The 19,291-nt window shown below is 34.7% G+C and overlaps 1 protein-coding gene across 1 annotated transcript in view; it reads right to left on the bottom strand.

Moving 5' to 3' along the window:
* ppp3r1a (protein phosphatase 3, regulatory subunit B, alpha a) overlaps positions 1 to 19,291 on the bottom strand; it is a 28,164-nt gene that overhangs the window by 920 nt on the left and 7,953 nt on the right. The window contains exons 2-5 of the mRNA XM_039690615.2: positions 15,210 to 15,249; positions 5,899 to 6,075; positions 2,236 to 2,295; positions 1,974 to 2,158 (exon numbers count right to left, since the gene is read on the bottom strand). Of these exons, the coding sequence (XP_039546549.1) occupies positions 1,974 to 2,158; positions 2,236 to 2,295; positions 5,899 to 6,075; positions 15,210 to 15,249 (462 nt within the window). The remainder of the gene's footprint in view (positions 1 to 1,973; positions 2,159 to 2,235; positions 2,296 to 5,898; positions 6,076 to 15,209; positions 15,250 to 19,291) is intronic.

Here is a 19,291-nt window from a genome sequence, read left to right as displayed (position 1 = left end):
AGAAGGCCGATAATTCTTTACATTTGACAGTCGATAACCGATAATTTTTTACATTTTAAAACCGATAACCGATTATTCTTTATATTTGAAAGCCGATAAGCGATTTTTTTAATTTGAAAGCCGATAACCAATAATTATTTACATTTGAAAGCCGATAACCGATAATTCTTTATATAAGGCTGATAACCGATAATTCTTTACATTTCAAAGCCGATAACCGATTATTCTTTATATTTGCAAGCCGATAACCGTTTTTTTTATTTAAAAACCCATTACCGATAATTATTTATATTTGAAAGCAGACAATTCTTTATATTTGAAAGCCGATAACCGATTATTCTTTATATTTGAAAGCCAAATCTAATGTCTCGACAAATCTAAAATCCAAAATATTTTTTCTAATTTTGAGAGCCTGATTACAAAAACAAGTGTCTCATCATTAAATGTCATGTCCCACACACAATTATAATGATGTTCTCATTAAAAGTTTATGACACATGTTGCACTAAACATTATTTTGCTTCATATTGTGATTGCAATTGTATTTCAAGCAATTCAAAACCATCATGTTGAACAGTGCGCATCTGAAGTGTCTTAGCTGAAGGAAATAATACAGTATTTATCAGCTTTAATATACCGGACAAATTTTCTCAGAAAAATCCGAAATGTTAGTCAGTTTTGCAGATCTGTGTTAAAGGGGGACGTTGTTGTCTGTACGTGAAAGACGCAAAGGAAAAACTTCAGTAGATCGTTATCGTATAAATGCCCTTAAAAACAACTCATTTAAGATTATTTACATTAATAATGACAAAGGCTACACGTAAGCAATAAGGTACGAGAGGCTGTGCTGTATCGTGACTAAGTAACGACTGACGGCGTTGTTAGGCTCAAGTTATACAGCCGTTACTTATTCACGATACAGCACTTGCCTCGAGTACCTTATTGCTTTTATAAAACGGTTACCACACAATACAAATATTGAAGTAAAAAAAAATTCTTAGTGCAACTTTCATGAAGTAAAATAGTAAAAATAGTCCCTGACTGTGAACTGCAACAACGCTCTAGTGTGTAATATGCATGAAAGCTCAAATAAACACAACATAGAAACTGCAATGTTGCGCAGTGAAAACCGTTGGATAAAACGGTCACAGCCGTGTTTTATCGTGAATAAAGCACAGCTATTGACCAATCAGAATCAAGGATTGGAACTAACCATTTTATAAAGATATATATAACGTTTGGACAATAAATATGTATGTTGTGGCCATGAATTACTTCATCCATGATTTACTAATACGTCAGTGTGTTTTATTAACTCGTTTCCTTTTTTATGTTACTTGTGGCCACATGGTCAAAACTAAATTCTATTGTTTTAGTTAAATCAAAATGAGCGAACAAATTAGTTCAACATGGCCATGATTTACTAAACTGTTGGAGCTCAGTAGAAATAAACTTGCAATTGTGAATTATAAAGTCAAAACTACAAGATATAAACTGTTATTTCTCGCAATTTCGAGACTTTTTTTTTTTTACATGCAAGTCTATTTTGAGTTTATACTTAAAAGTTAAAATAAAATATTAAAAAGATATACACAGGTGAAACTCGAAAAATTAGAATATAGTGCAAAAGTTCAGTAATTCAACTTAAAAGATGAAACTAATAGACGTGAAGTGAGATAGTTCAAGCCTTTATTTGTTCTAACGTTGATGATTACGGCTTACGGATATGAAAAACTTTTCACAATATTCAAATTTTGAATTTGAGGTTTTCATAAGCTGTACGCCATAATCATCACAATTATAACACATAAAGGCTTGAAATATCTCACTTTACATGTAATGAGTCTATATAATATATTAGTTTCACCTTTTAAGTTGAATTTCGGAACTTGTGCACGATATTCTAATTTTTCGAGTTTCACCCGTACAAACAAATTGTTCAAAATACATAAGTTGTAATGAAGTTTTCTCACAGCGCAGAACTCCTCGAAGGATATCCTCCCGTCCCCGTCCTTGTCTGCGTTGATGATGGTCTTGTCCACGATCTGCTGCAGCTGCGTGTCCTTCAGGTTGTTGCCCACCATCATCTTCAACACCTGGAACAGCTCCCCGTTGGAGATGTAGCCGTCCTTGTCCATGTCGTAAATCCTGAATGCGACTGAGAGAATCGGCGCGGGTCAGTGATTGTTGGACGTGACGATGTACAGAAGAGATGTGAAGTGCTTTCATACTCACAGCGAAGCTTCATTTCCTTATCACCCTTCACACTGAACTGAGAGACGCCCTCGATGAACTCTAGAGAACGAGCAACCAGAGAGTATTAATCCTGTAACACTTGTTATTGCTGGAATATCATGGTGATAAAGAACGCGTGTTTTATTAAAAGCGACTGATGAGCTCTGGGCTGACGATAAAGAGATCATTTGATACAAATTAAGAATGTAGAAGAGCTGCATGATCCATTAACAGATCATGACACACGATCTGATTCCTAAACAAGAGATTCGGCTCTCTATTAAAACTTTGATAAGTCACAGAAACATTCAGATCTGTGCCGTTGTCATGAATAGATATGAAACCGCTTCATAAACAGTTTTTCAACACCACAGTATCATTATATTTACAATATCTTACAATCATTCGTATAATCATAAAAGTACTTGGATAAATGTTCATAGTTCGGATATAAACACTGATGTCTAAAGAAGTGATAAAAATAGAGTAAATCACCTTTTGAAAGTAACTTGACGCTTGAAATAAAGATTGTATCAGTTACATCGTTACACCAGTAGGTGGCGACGGGTGACTGTTAAAAATGTATCTATCATTGAATAAATCATTCAAGAGATTTATTCAAAATCACTGATTCATCCAGTAATAAAACAAATGAAGTCTTTACGAGTGAGTCATTGAATCATTCACTCGAGAATCGTTCAAAACACTGATAATGCATCCGAGTTCGCCTACTTATAATACGTGTTTTTTTTAGTGTGTGTAGAAAAAGTAGATACTTTTGAGTGTGTAGCAGAAGAGTCGATATTTTTTAGATAGACTGCAGCAACTAATATTGTGTCAGAATCTCTTTTGCTATTCTGTTTTGTTGTCTGTTCAGAATCTATACCTGAAACCAAACATTTCAATTCATCCAGAATAATGCAGCTCTAGATCAGCGAGAAGGAATGTGAATGTTCTTGGCAAAGGACACAAAGGGCTTCTTTTCAAACTGTGATGCAACAGGTCTGAGCTACTTTAAGCTCATTTGATGAAGTATTTCACAGTTTGAGGACATGCACACATTTCTGCATGCAATATTCTCAGAAAAAAGGACAAATTCTTGGATTTAAAAATGCAATGCATTAAAATAATAACATGGCACAATGAGTTAATTTGACTAAACTTGTCATATTTCAGTGCACAATCAAAAATGATACATGCCACAACATAATTAAACCCTATTTTAAGAAAATCAGGACTTATGTGACATCATGACTTAAAAAATGTAATTTAATAAAATAATTCGCTAATTCTTATATCGATTGTAAGTCACTTTAGATAAAAGCAATCTGAATGAAAAAATCTATGTATTGTACGGAGAAAATATACATTATTTCAATATTTTTTTTTGTTATTAAATGTAATATGTATTTGTTATATTGCATTTATGCTGGTGTATATAAAGTCAGAATTGCGAATTAAACTAAACAAAATGTTTTGCATTAATCTACCTTTTTTACTATAATACTGTAAAGGGAATCTAGTCCAAATCACCTGTGAGACAGAATCATGTAAAATAGCTTAAATGTGTTGAAAATTGTCATGAAAATATCACAAAGCAATTTTTTAAAAACTTAAAAAATTGGCTTAATGAACACATAAATATTTGTTTGAATTTTTCCTGGGGTGTAATGAATGGAAGCTTGTTTCCACCACAGAATAATAGATAAAAAAGGCAATTCTGACTTTATATCTCACAACTCTGACTTTATATCTCGCAATTCTGACTTTATATCTCGCAACTCTGACTTTACATCTCGCAATTCTGACTTTATATCTCGCAACTCTGACTTTATCGGAATTTATTTCTCGCAACTCGGAATTTATATCTCGCAATTCTGACTTTATATCTCGCAACTCCGACTTTATATCTCGCAATTCTAACTTTATATCTCGCAAATCTGACTTTATATCTCGCAATTCTGACTTTATATCTCGCAATTCTGACTTTATATCTCGCAACTCGGAATTTATATCTCGCAATTCTGACTTTATATCTCGCAACTCTGACTTTATATCTCGCAATTCTGACTTTATATCTCGCAACTCGGAATTTATATCTCGCAATTCTGACTTTATATCTCGCAATTCTGACTTTATATCTCACAATTTTGACTTTATATCTCGCAACTCCGACTTTATATCTCGCAATTCTAACTTTATATCTCGCAATTCTAACTTTATATCTCACAAATCTGACTTTATATCTCGCAATTCTAACTTTATATCTCGCAAATCTGACTTTATATCTCGCAACTCGGAATTTATTTCTCGCAACTCGGAATTTATATCTCGCAACCCTGACTTTATATCTCGCAATTCTGACTTTATTTCTCGCAACTCTGACTTTATATCTCGCAACTCGGAATTTATTTCTCGCAACTCGGAATTTATTTCTCGCAATTCTGACTTTATATCTAGCAATTCTGACTTTATATCTCGCAACTCTGACTTTATATCTCGCAATTCTGACTTTATATCTCGCAATTCTGACTTTATATCTCGCAATTCTAACTTTATATCTCGCAATTCTAACTTTATATCTCGCAATTCTGACTTTATATCTCGCAATTCTAACTTTATATCTCTCAACTCAGAATTTATTTCTCGCAACTCTAACTTTATTTCTCGCAATTCTAACTTTATATCGCGCAATTCTAACTTTATATCTCGCAACTCGGAATTTATTTCTCGCAACTCGGAATTTATTTCTCGCAATTCTAACTTTATATCTCGCAATTCTGGCTTTATATCTCGCAATTCTAACTTTATATCTCTCAACTCAGAATTTATTTCTCGCAACTCTAACTTTATTTCTCGCAATTCTAACTTTATATCGCGCAATTCTAACTTTATATCTCGCAACTCTGACTTTATATCTCGCAACTCTGACTTTATATCTCGCAACTCTGACTTTATATCTCGCAACTCGGAATTTATATCTCGCAACTCTGACTTTATATCTCGCAACTCTGACTTTATATCTCGCAACTCGGAATTTATATCTCGCAACTCGGAATTTATATCTCGCAACTCGGAATCTTTGTCTCACAATTCTGACTTTATATCTCGCAATTCTGACTTTATATCTCGCAATTCTGACTTTATATCTCGCAACTCGGAATTTATATCTCGCAACTCTGACTTTATATCTCGCAACTCTGACTTTATATCTCGCAATTCTGACTTTATATCTCGCAACTCGGAATTTATATCTCGCAATTCTGACTTTATATCTCGCAACTCTGACTTTATATCTCGCAACTCTGACTTTATATCTCGCAACTCGGAATTTATATCTCGCAACTCGGAATTTATATCTCGCAACTCGGAATCTTTGTCTCACAATTCTGACTTTATATCTTGCAACTCTGACTTTATATCTCGCAACTCTGACTTTATATCTCGCATTTCTGACTTTATATCTTGCAACTCTGATTTTACATCACGCAACTCTGACTATATAATGCAATTGTGGGATAAAAAGTCACAATTATCTTTTACCAGCACGTTTTCACGAGATTGATTTCACGTATGAACAACAGGTTTCCACTTTTAAATAAACAATGCATTTAGTTCGCCGTGCGATCGAATGTTTTCTCGTCTGTGTAATGGAGGCCTCACCTTTGAAATCCACCTCTCCGTTGCCGTCCGTGTCGAATATATCGATGACTCTCTGCACCAGTGGGTTCTGCTGTAACTCGGGCAAAGACATGAACTCCTCCACACTCAGCGATCCCGAGTTATCCAGGTCGAGTTTCTTAAACCTCTTTCCCAGCCTTTTAATCTCATCAGCATCGACTAGAGAGGACAGAGAGACAAAACAAACAAATAAATGGACATTAGCAGACAATCCAACACATGCTCCCCCAATCGAGCCACTATCTGTGCTTCAGCAAATCAATGTACAAATACAACCAAACAGAGAGAAATTAATCCACACAAAAAAAAACATAATTACTCACATTAAAGTTAAATTTCAATCTTAAAAAAATCTCGTTCACACTTTTGAAGTTCCCCTCAGCTTTCAGGAGAAAGTGGAAAAGATTTTCCCATTGATTTTTTATTTCAACCGTATCTACATTTTTAATCACGTATTCCCATCAAATCAGGTTAGGGTAATAATACGCCTGTAAAATATAATTTCAGAAGACTCAATTTGTACATTTTAACCACAAAAATCATAACCTTCTAAGGAGAGCTGCCTCAGACGATCCAACACTCGCATGAAACCTGTCCTGTAAATCCCCCAATCGAGCCACTATCTGTGCTTCAGCAGAACACTACGAATACACCCAAACAGTGAGAAATGAGTCCAGCGGGACACACTCACATCGCGTGGCAGGATCTTTAGCTTTGGTTTGCATTACATTGGTCTTTCCATGGAGAGTCTTTCCCATCGCACTGTATCTATGAGCCATATGGATCCCGGGAGTGTGTTTCACTGCTAAGCTCTTCCATATCAAACTCCGTTACTAACTATAAGCTCATTCGGACGGTCACATGACTCTTCAGTCGGCCTCCCCCAACCCTGATCAGTCCAGCGAAAGCCACGGCTCTATTGACCGACTACAAGATGGATATGAACACGTGATTCGTGTTTTAATGCTATGATGAATCAGATTGTTTATGTTTAAGAGTCTCTTCTGCTCACCAAAGCTGGATGAATTACACTTGACTAAATATTTACATAGAAATTTACATAGAAATAGGATTTTTTTTTATTTTAAAGCAGCTTTGGATACTTCTGTCAAAAACATTCAAAAGATCTACGGTAGATTATACTGTATATAAATGTAACGCATATATCCCTGTAATACCGGTTCATTTCTGTATGTCTGCATAACACAAATATTGATTACAACTATAAAAATAAAGACAGTGTAACTCTGACAGAAAGCATGTCATCGTCTGTGTGTGTGTGTGGTGAGTAGGAGCTCTGCTGTGACTGAAGAGTTCAGACTAGCATGTGTTTCCAGTGACTGGAGTGAGAATAATCTGAGCCTGCAGTGAGAAGCGCTTTAACTCTTTAACTCTCTCCCGCCACTGACGCAGTTTCACAGGTATCCGCATTCTCACTGTTATACTGTAGGGGGCGCTGTTACACATCTACTGAAAGAGGGCAGAATCTCCTAATCAAAACACAGGAGAAGCAGAAACAAGCGATAGAAGCATTTCTCACATGTAAAATAACATGATTATGTAAGGGTTAATGCCTGACGAGGTGAATGAAGAAATACCAGATGACGAGAGCCCATGACCCCACATGGAGGAGTTGTTCTTATACAGAGGAAGGAAAGAAGACGTTTTATAGAAACTTTGTTTCTGCAGTGATATGTGATAGTTCAGTTGTTTTTGTTTTTAAAGTTGGGTAGACCTCACGATAATTTGACTAAAAACATCACTTGAAACATGAGCTTCAGCATTACTCAGGTGACAAGCCCATATACCGTAATAAAGATTTAGCATTGTAAACTTAGATTAAAAAGTTATATTGTATGTCATTGTCAACACAATGTTTTATTAATATTGAATCCGTGTTTTAAGCTTACAATGAAGAGTTTAATAATGACTCTTTCATAAAAACAGTATCTTGCCGGCCATGACCCACTGGCATAACAGTGTAACTGCACTGATTGTCAGTCTGTCTAGATGGCACATTTGTGTCAGTGCTAAATGATGATAACTTTTGAAACTTTTGAAATATTAGTAGGGTACTTTTGGAAATCTTTATTGTAAAAAAAAAAGAAAAGAAAAAAAAGAAGTTTATAAATAAAATAACCCAAAAAGTTTATTTATTTTGCATTATAATTCATTAATAATAATAATCATATTAGACCATTTTTATAACTTGGTTTCCATAAAAGTAAATAAATATCACAGGCTAAAAGTAATTAGTAATTAGTACTTGAGTAGTTTTTGAGAGGGGTACTTTGTACTTTTACTTAAGTACATTTTTAACACCAGTACTTTTACTTGTAATCGAGTATTATTTTAGCAACTACTTGTACTTGTACTTGAGTACACATTTTCAGTACTCTTTCCACCTCTGATAATAACTTGCCTGACGGTTTATTTAGCAACCGGAGATATTTATAGTCCGCTCAGCTTGTAGAACCCTTCAGCTTCAAAAATGCATTTTTTTTTTTCATGAAACACAAAGGTAGGCATAGTTATTTTTTTATTCCACATAAAACAATTAATCAAACAAAAATAATAATAAAAACACACAAAAAAAAACCAATTAGTTCTGAGCACCAGCGATTTGCGCTTATAGAGGGCAATAAATTAATCAGATCAAAGAGAGGGTCATTTGCCTACATGCTAGCTTTTTTATTTACAATTAATTTCAACGTTTCCAATTATAGCGCAATTTGAAAAAGTCGGCCAGTCAGGAGGATCCACAAAAGCTGGGTAACGTTACTGCTGCCCATGATGTTCACTTGATGCAGACAGTACGTTGCTCCAGCTTCGTCTCTCATGGAGAAATGGAGCCCAGTAACGTTAACCCATAACGAAGTTGCCATATTCTCCATAAATGTTAAAAGAAATAACGAAGTCGCTCATTGTTGTATTATTAGGCTATAGTATCTAATAGGGCTGGGTATTGAGACAAATTTCACAATTCGATTTCGATTACGATTCAATTCAATATTGATTATTTTGGATATCAGTTACAATGCCAATTTTTCTCAAGGGAATCAAATCTCTAAACTAATGCTGTAAACTGTGGGAGTCTAGTTGTAGCCTACTAGGGTTCATTAGCCTAATATGAAGGTAATAATGAATGAATCACTTAAATTACACTTTTACTTATTTTTATAATAAGAAGATTATATGAAATATAAACATTTAAATGGTGGCTGTCATAAAAACTTGCCAGATTTATTCAAATATGCATTACATATTGAAGAACATTAAGATTATAATGCATATGTAATATGGTGTATATATTTAGCAAAATGCTCCTCTCTACAGTTATTTTTTCTAGCTGACTAACGAGTTGATGTGGGTTTTCTGAGGTAAATATGACGATGAAATTGATTACAAGCTGTTTAACTGACGTCTTTCCACGGTTGAAACGCTGATTGAGCGAATCAATGTGACATGATACGGATTTGTATAATGTACTCTATCTTTAACACACTTTCAGATGCTCTTTCATGTTTATTTGGCGCTGGTATTATTAAGCGGGAAGTGAGATCAGCGCTGCTGCTTCTCCAGAGCTGCGTCAGAGCGATCTCACGCCACAGCGCCAAAACTCTATTCATGTTTTTGAATTTCTAAGTAAATGGACGTAATTTGAAAATTGAGACTTTGTTTCATATCAATAGTAACAAAGGACAAAGATTACTGTGAGTTTTTGGATGCGCGCAGCCGCGCTACAATGTCCCATTCATTCAAATGAAACAGGATGACTAATCTATTCTTGAGACTTAAGAATCGATATCGGTTCGTAAAAATGAGAATCGATTAATATCGAGAAATCGATATTTATTACCCAGCCCTAGTATCTAACGTTAGATGTTTGTTTTGATAGAGCGTTTGACTGCCTGTTGCTATGGTTACTCACAGCTGTTGTAGGCAGCGCATTTATTTATAAATTTCGAATGGTAAACAGGCAGTTTCACCAGACGTGTCCTCTATCACTTTTTAACGGACACCCTGCAGCCAATCAGAATCGAGTATTCACCCAGACCATGGTATAACAAACAATAAACAGCATTTAAATCAAAACTACCAAATGTTACTGAATGAAACGCAGAAATGTTGGAAGTAAATCATGTATTTTTGTGAGTGGATGCAGCACAATCAAGAACATAAACAACTTTAAAGGCGATTTTCTCAATATTTAGATGTCCTATCCTATTTATTCAGCATTCAGATGATGTACTGAATATATATATCTCAATTTCAAAAAATGTACTGGTTGTGTGTAATGTAAGATGATCTTGCCTATTAACCGAGTCATTCCAGTTTAGCACACGTGTGTTGCCAGGCAACTACAGGTATGTGGAGCACACACACATGAGCGAGTGATGATGAGATGAGCGGTGATGATGAATCAGGAGAATTAGCTCAGTTGTAGTTAATGCCATTACCGACAGCGAGAGGATCGAGGACTCTCTTAAAAGCGGAGGTGAAACTATCAATCCATTAGTTAATGCCCTTCTCTGAGCTGGAGAGAAGATTTGCCCTCGCCCGTACACACACACACACACAACTCAACACTGATGTGGAGAACACACACGGTGTCGCAGACACACTGCCGTCCTCAGGGCGTGAAGAGTAACACACACATACGATGCTTTATTAGTCCTGTATATGTTGTGGTCTGGTCAGTTTTTGTGTATATTTCAAGTATAATATTTATATTTATGAGTGTTTCATTAGTGTAATTAGAGCCCAGAACCTCTGACACACTTGGCAAAAGTTCTGCCTCTGGACCATTAAAGTTCATGGGGATAATTGTCAGATCTGTGTGTTTAATCACGTGAAAATTCTCACCACTAACAACATACATTAGATCTCATTAAACGAGAAATTAAACACAATGTACGATTGTATTCTATGTAACGTGGTATTTACAACAGTAACGTTAAATACAAGTACTCCACAGCGACTCTAGGGGTCGCTGTTTGACAAAAACAGGATTCTTGCATAGTGTGCCTTTAAGGTATGTTTATATTTATGGGTGTATTATTGGTGCACTTTTTATATGTAAGATATAATATTTTTATGTATGGGTTTATTATTAGTGCATTTTTTATATTTAAGGTATAATATTTATATTAATGTGTGTATTATTGGTGCACTTTTTTATGCAAGATATAATATTTTTATGTATGGGTTTATTATTAGTGCATTTTTTATATTTAAGGTATAATATTTATATTTATGAGTGTATTATTGGTGTACTTTTTATATGTAAGATATAATATTTTTATGTATGAGTGTATTATTAGTGCATTTTTTATATTTAAGGTATAATATTTATATTTATGGGTGTATTATTGGTGCACTTTTGTATATTTAAGATATAATATTTTTATGCATGGGTGTATTATTGGTGCACTTTTTTATGCAAGATATAATATTTTTATGTATGGGTTTATTATTAGTGCATTTTTTATATTTAAGGTATAATATTTATATTTATGAGTGTATTATTGGTGCATTTTTCATATGCAAGATATAATATTTGTATGTATGGGTGTATTATTAGTGCATTTTTTAAATTTAAGGTATAATATTTATATTTATGAGTGTATTATTGGTGTACTTTTTATATGTAAGATATAATATTTTTATGTATGAGTGTATTATTAGTGCATTTTTTATATTTAAGGTATAATATTTATATTTATGGGTGTATTATTGGTGCACTTTTGTATATTTAAGATATAATATTTTTATGCATGGGTGTATTATTGGTGCACTTTTGTATATTTAAGATATAATATTTGTATTTATGGGTGCATTATTGATGCACTTTTTATATGTAAGATATAATATTTATATGTTTGGGTGTATTATTGGTGCATTTTCCCCCGTCATCAAATTCTGCAACCCCATCTCACATGAGCACCTTTCAAAAATGATTTGTTGCCAAGTTTTTTTTCAATTGATGATAGAAATTGATGATTTGTTTGTTCCTTTAAAATAACTAAATAAAAGAACAAATAATTAAATTTGTCATGAACATTAGTTGATGCTAAATTTCACAATGCACAAAAGGCTTGGCTTATTTTAGGGGGATCATCTTGGCGGATAAATAAAATTGCAATCGCGTTGTGAACGCAGGAACGCGATGTGCCGTTGATGGAGCTTTTCTTATGAACGACAGCGGATGTGTGATGATCTCCCGCCAACAGCCGAAGCGGACATCACCCCTCAGCGACGGCCAACACCTGAAGCGCTGGTCTCAGATCCCCTAAACACACGGCTGGGTGTATTTCCAGCGCTTCAGAGTGTGTGTGAGGCTGAAGGACAGATGCCAGCACACGACACACTTTAGTCCACACATGGTCTTGTAAGTGGGTCATATGCATTAGCAGGCTAAACACTTCTGTTCCTGTTCTAGACTATCAAGCAGGGCTCCAGACTAACTTTTTTTACTAGGTGTGCTGTTGCCCCTGACTGAAAATTTTAGGAGCACAAGCAGAAAATTTAGGGGCACACCTTAAATCAGCTCGCAATGCAATTATTCAAATCTCCCCCAAAATACCTGTAATACTGACAAATTCTTTAATAATAAATAGACTTAACATTATGATATGCTGTTTTATTTTAAGTTCACAGGGCTCCAGACTCAAATTTGAGGGCAGCATCACCTCAAATCATAACCAAGTTATACAAAAAAAAAAAACAACAACAAAAAAAAAAACTGGTAGCACTGGGGCTGACAACAAATCACTTAGATTAATTTAGGGTGTAGATGAAGTTAACTTTAGTTATTATCACTTATAATATCTTAATATTAATTAAAAACAAAAGGAGAGAAAACATGTAGGCCTATGTATAAGGACTTGGAGTGAAAATAGCCAATAAACATCCTACTGTTTTTAAAATTTTTAATAAAAATATATTTTATAATTTTATATTAAATAATAATAATTTTAATGTTTAAATAAGAGTTTTCCAACATCTTACAAATTTTTCATTTTAGGACAATCTTTGAAGGATGAACAAAAAATGTGTTGATCATCACAAAAAAATACAAAAAATAAAACATTTAACTTTATATGATATTATAGTTTTGAAGAGCAGGACAAAGATGTGTTGTAAGTGTTTGACTACCGTATTTCTGTCACATCATATTTATGGTTAGAGTTAACTTACTATTTGCCATGCTGATAAGTTGCTGATTTGTGGACTGAAAGCGTTCTGTAAGTGTTCCTCCTGGTTTCCACGTCAGCGCTGTTTGATCTGATATGGTTTATATAACAGAACTCTGCGCCGAATCGGAGTGTTTCTCACTGGATCTCGTAGCGATGATGTTATTAATTCTGAGGCGAATTCAATGGATTTATTCACTGGATCTGCTAGTAACAGTGTCGCGTGATCGAGATCGGCCAGCGACTGGCAAGTTCGGGGCTTTATTAGCCTGCTGTCGGTGGTTCGGGGGGCTCCACTATGCGCCGCTCTGTCTATTATTGGTCCAACCTAATAAAAACGCCAACGGTCCGTGAAGCATAGCTTATGTGAGTTGCGTATTTTAGTTCCACTTTTATTTTGTTTGTATTCGCTGCTAGGTAACGTCTTGTGTCGATAGATCGCTTATTGCTCAGACGTACATCAGGTTGTGATATTTGTTTCCGTCTCCTTCCCACAGACGTTTAATCGCGCTATTCTTGTCACTGATTCATTGACGCGCCCCTTCCACGCTTACCATGCGTTTAACGTGTGACAAATTTACCGGTCGCACATGTGCGACTGGATGTAAAATTCAGTCGCACACTCTCAAATTTTGGTCGCAAAATGCGACTTTGGTCGCAGTCTGGAGCCCTGTCAAGTGTACGATTTCTTGAGTGAGTCCATCAAAAACTGCCTATGGTGACATCTCACATCGAAATCAAAAGGAAGAAATAAGAATTATATTAAATATTTAACATGAATGATGAAGAAAATTAAGCCTATTCCAGGATCATTAAAATGTTTTGCAATGTTAAATTAACCCCTTATGGCCCATTTTCTCATTATTTATATATCTTGGTAATGTTTGTTGTACTGCCTAAAGTATATTATTATTATCATCAAATCATTGATTACAGTATTTTTATGTTGTTAAAATGCTCAAAAGCAAAACATCCAGACCCATTCAGTAATGAGAATATCTGTTAAAATCAACTAAACAAAAGAAAATAAATGTAATTTTAATGTATATGCAATGCAATACACATTTAAATAAAACAAATACAGTATTATAGTAATGGTGTTTCTGACAGATCAGATCAGATCAACGTGTGATCGGCAACCAGAGTGAGTGAGTGGAGGCGGGGCTCATTTACATATTCATAGAACCACACATACTAAATGAGGCGAGGGTGTCGAGCTACATTCAAGCTATTTTAAGGCACGAAGAATTTTTCTTTAAAAAATATGTAATTTTGGTGATCAAAGATGAGTTTTAAGGGATGAAATGATTGACCACAGGGGGACTGTAAGATAAGTTTGCACAATATTTGCCATCATATTTTATGCAGCTTTCCTGCATAGACATTTAACAAGACGTTAAATAGTTGGAACAGAACTTTCTTTAGTAAAGAGAAAGTTAATTTAATCACGTTGCAGTTGCGTTTCTATATTGTGAATCTGTAAATCGAGATTGTATTTCTCGGTCATATCGCCCAGCTCTCCATCACAGCAGTTTTGCGGGTAGTTTAAGAGAGAGAGAGCGTGTGCTGACATGAAGTCGAGCCCTACAGCTCATTCTTTGCATGAGGCATCGGTACACATATGGTTAATCTCAGCAAAATGTAACTAGCACACACACACAGGGACGGGAGCGTGACTGTAGACCGTCCTCCTCTTCACACACGTGCTCAACATTCGAGCACATCAGAGGGAAGCAAAACTAATTAAAAGAAAGTTTCAGAGCTAAGAATAAGCCTCGGCAGCGTCTCTGGAGACGGGCTTGACTTGACACCCTTTCCACCGCTAGTTCATCACGCCGCAGACACCATCCAGGCTAACTTCATGTATTAAAATGGATTCATTTTCTGTTGTTGAAATATTTCAACCTAATATAGGGCTTTATAAAATGTGACCGTTTCAAAGCGGCTTCACAGTAATAAGACTTCAGCACAGAGACATTCAATTCAAATTCAAAGCTCTAGAAAGGCAAAAGTGTCTTTATATATTCAGATCACTTCAATAACTCTGTTGCAAAGTCAGTTTGTATGTATATTAGGTATAAACTTAATGGTACTTACAATGCGAGCACATTTCCAAGGGATAACTTGCCTCATTTCCCTACAAAAGAAGAAAACATAAGATTATCAACTTTTTTTGTTGAAATTATTACACATCATCACCTTTTTTAACACAAACACACACACACACACACACACGAAATGAAGGAGATCAATAGGAACAAGTCAGTGTCATGTTCTAATGATCTAAATTTTAAAACACTGAAATTCAGGTAACGTACGTGTTTAATTTTAGTCAAGAGAATTAATTGAGAACCTTTGAAATTGAAAGTACAGGTAAAAACAATCAAAACTATAGGCAAAGGTAATATATTTTAATATTCACATATAAAAAAAATGCATTTGTGACTTTTTTTGGAAATGTAAATGAATTAGGGCTGTCAAAAGATTAATCGCGATTAATTGCATCCAAAATAAAAGTTTGTGTTAACATAATATATGTGGGTGCACTGTGTATAATTATTATGTACATATATATATATATATATATATATATATATATATATATAAATACACACACATGCATGTATATAGAAAAAAAATATTATTTATATATAAAATATTTATATTTATATATAATATAAATGATATATAAATCTATATACAGTACATACATGAGAACATTTCTTAAATATAAACAAGCAGGTGTGTATTTATATAAATAAAATAATTGTACACAGTGCACCCACATATATTATGTAAACACAAACTTTTATTTTGGATGCGATTAATCGCGATTAATCGTTTAACAGCCCTAAAATGAATTATTTAAGCAATTATTTTAAGTTGTTGCTAATTAACATTCAGGTACAGTGGACGTGAGCAGCGCATCACAATGACATAATGTTGGATTCAACTTTTCAGAATACATTTATCCTTCATTTAATGACCTTGAACATAAAAACACAATGCAAAATGTATTTTCCTCATTTTTTATGTTATGAATATCAATTGGATATGTCGTAGTGAGATTCAGCCAGAATATCTGTAGATCAGTCCTGTGGCCCTCTAAAACTGAATGTCTACTTTTCGGCTAAGAAATATTTAGCATTTTTCTTATTTCATAATATTCCTGCACGTAAAGTATATGTTTAAAGTCCCCCTGTGGTGAAACTCCAGCTTGTAATGTAGTTTATGTGTCTATGTGATGTTTTTAATCATGTGTAAGTTGATAAGTGGACAGCATTGCTGAGTATTTCCTCCTGCAGTGAACCAAAGACAGTCTCAAGAACACGGTGTGAAATCGCTGGTGTTTCTAAAGCTTTTAAACAATACTTCTGAAGAACCTGTTCATCAGTGTTACTGTGAATTCTTCTCTTTCATTTGATATACAAACCAAAAGCTAGAAGATGAAATACTAAATACTCCCCCCTCTGTATCTCCATCTGCTTTGATTTATTATTTATAAAGTCTCGTTCAGTTCAATGGTTTCTGTGTGTCACGGCAGTGAAGGACAGATGAGAGCTTGGCCTGTCTGTGTTTAACACATTCTGGATTTAGGGTTATTCTTACTCTGTAATAATGTAATATCTGCTGTGTATGATAACACTGAAGAAAAAAATGAGTGTAAAAACAATTTTCACTTTAAAACATTGTTAGTACATTTCACAATTAATTACAAAGTGCCATTGTCCGTAATGTTGTTTCAAACACATTTAAGGTCAAACACACTTTATTTAACTCATAATCTCCACAGCTCTTTCTCTCAGTGTCTGAAACGCTTCGTTTGGAGATTCAGTCTCTCTAAGCCCCGCCTCTCTGCTCTGATTGGTCAGAGAGCAAACACTCATTATCATATCTGAATCTCAGGTCTTGATCACAGTGAAACGAACAGTAACGATGGCGAGGGTTTTACCGTATCAATCTCATCAAAGTTTTTTGCTTCGTCAACAGAAAACAGCGTCTCCTCGACACGAACAACACGAACACGAACTCAGATAGCCTACACGACAGTGTTTGATGTTTATTGAAGTCTTTTGTAACATTATAGATGTCTTTACTGTCACTTTTGATCAATTAAATGCATATTTGATAAATACAATATTAATTTATCTTTTTTATTGTCCCACATATGTTGAAGTATCAAAGTTTCCAGAAAAATCTTAAGCAGCAAAACTGTTTTCAACATTGATGAAAATCATAAATCTTGTTTCTTGATGATTAAATCCACATATTAGAGTGATTACTTTACTATATATTCACATAGAAAACGGTTGTAATAATATGTTACAATACTACTGTTTTAACTGTATTTTTGATCAAATACTAAATGAGGCGAAGGTGTCGAGTTACATTCAAGATATTTTAAGGCATGACTACATTTTTTTTTCTAAAAATATGTAATTTTGGTGATCACAGAGCAGTTTTAAGGGATGAAAGGGATGTTTTCACCATCCCATTAGCATTGTGTGTGTGTGTGTGTGTGTGTGTGAGTGTCAACGTCTCTCGGCTCGATGTTACGAGGCATCAGCGTGGGATTTGTGGAGCGAACCATCAAATCTGCTGTTGATCTCTGTATAGACTGTTCTGTATATCATATATATATACACACACACATCTACAGCTGCCCACTCATAACAGAGACGCCAATCTGCCACCGCTGGAACTAGGATTGTCCTTTAAGGAAAAGCTAACGTTGGGCTGGCTATCAGAAACAAAATATGATACAAGTGGAATAAAAGTAAAGATTTTAAAGGGAAAAAAGTATAGACATCATCAGGCCCATTTATAAAGACAATATTAAGCCTTTTTACAAAGTCTTGATGTTGTTTTTGGTGGATTATTCTCCTCATATTCTCCATTGTTACGGCTTATTAAGATCGCTCCTGCATACTAGTCCATAGGCTTCTTGAGGGACTGGCTCTTGCTGTCCCCGAAAAGTCATTAAAGGACATCGTTAAAATAGTCCAAGTGACTACAGGGGCTCAATCTTAAGTTTATCAAACGACGAGAACACTTTTGTGCGCAAAAAAGCAACAAAAATAACGACTTTATTTCAACTATTCGTTTATTTCTCCCTCTGCGCGAGTCAGGTTACTAGTTTAATAGCGTAAGCTTCTGTTATTGTACGTCACACGCATCACACACACATGACCAGCGTCGGCCAATAGTGAGCCTACGTGTGACGTAGCTCTACGCAATCACACTACGTTAACTGACTACAGGCCCATGGAGAAGGAAGTGAATAGTTGAAATAAAGTCGTTATTTTTGCGCACAAAAGTGTTCTCGTCGTTTGATAAACTTAAGATTGAGCCCCTGTAGTCACTTGGACTATTTTAACGATGTCCTTTAATGACTTTTCGATGCCAGCAAGAGTCATTCCCTCAAGAAGCCTATGGACTAGTATACAGGAGCGATCTTAATATCTTAAATATCTTAATTTGTGTTGCGAAGATGAACGAAGGTCTTACGGGGTTGGAACAACATGAGGGTGAGTAAATACTGACAGAATTTTCATTTTTGGGTGAACTAACCCTTTAAATACTCATTTCATGTAAGCATGCCTGTGGTTGCAATGTTTGTGGTTTAAGGTTCATAATACAGGTGATTGAAGCGTGATCAAAATTTTGTTTTGTCTCCGTCCCTGTAAAGTTTGTTAAAAGCCACTTACGCCCCTCTGGCTCCAAGCCCTCGCTTTAGTCTATATCAAATGTACATGCACAATACAAGCCAAATTAATGCATGTTACTGAACTAAGGAATAATTCATCAATGCATATTTAATTAAAGTCATTTTTGAGATTTTAACATGTAATCAAGATGTTTATTTTATTTATTTTTTTTGCATTTACTGTAAAGTAAAAAACATGAGAATATTTAGAATTGCAATTACAATTTGGGGTAATTTCTGATTATTAAAAATAAATGTAATTAATTTAGTTCTGTTTAAAATATTATTTCTTGTCTTGATTTAGGGTGGAGTGAGATTTGATCTGTGCATGTTTTTGTCCCTTAGCACTATTTCAAGCATAATTAAAACTCATATTCCTTCTACAATCAGTAGACATTTGTCTCACTCATTAATCACACAACAATTACATCGATTCTGCATTACACTTGGTGGTTTTGTCCTGCAACGTCCT

Source organism: Pimephales promelas, chromosome 11 (assembly GCF_988280905.1).
Source record: "Pimephales promelas chromosome 11, fPimPro1.hap1.1, whole genome shotgun sequence".
Taxonomy (NCBI): domain Eukaryota; kingdom Metazoa; phylum Chordata; class Actinopteri; order Cypriniformes; family Leuciscidae; genus Pimephales; species Pimephales promelas.
Note: the sequence above shows the minus strand (reverse complement) of the source record. Positions and strands in the feature narration are given on the sequence as shown.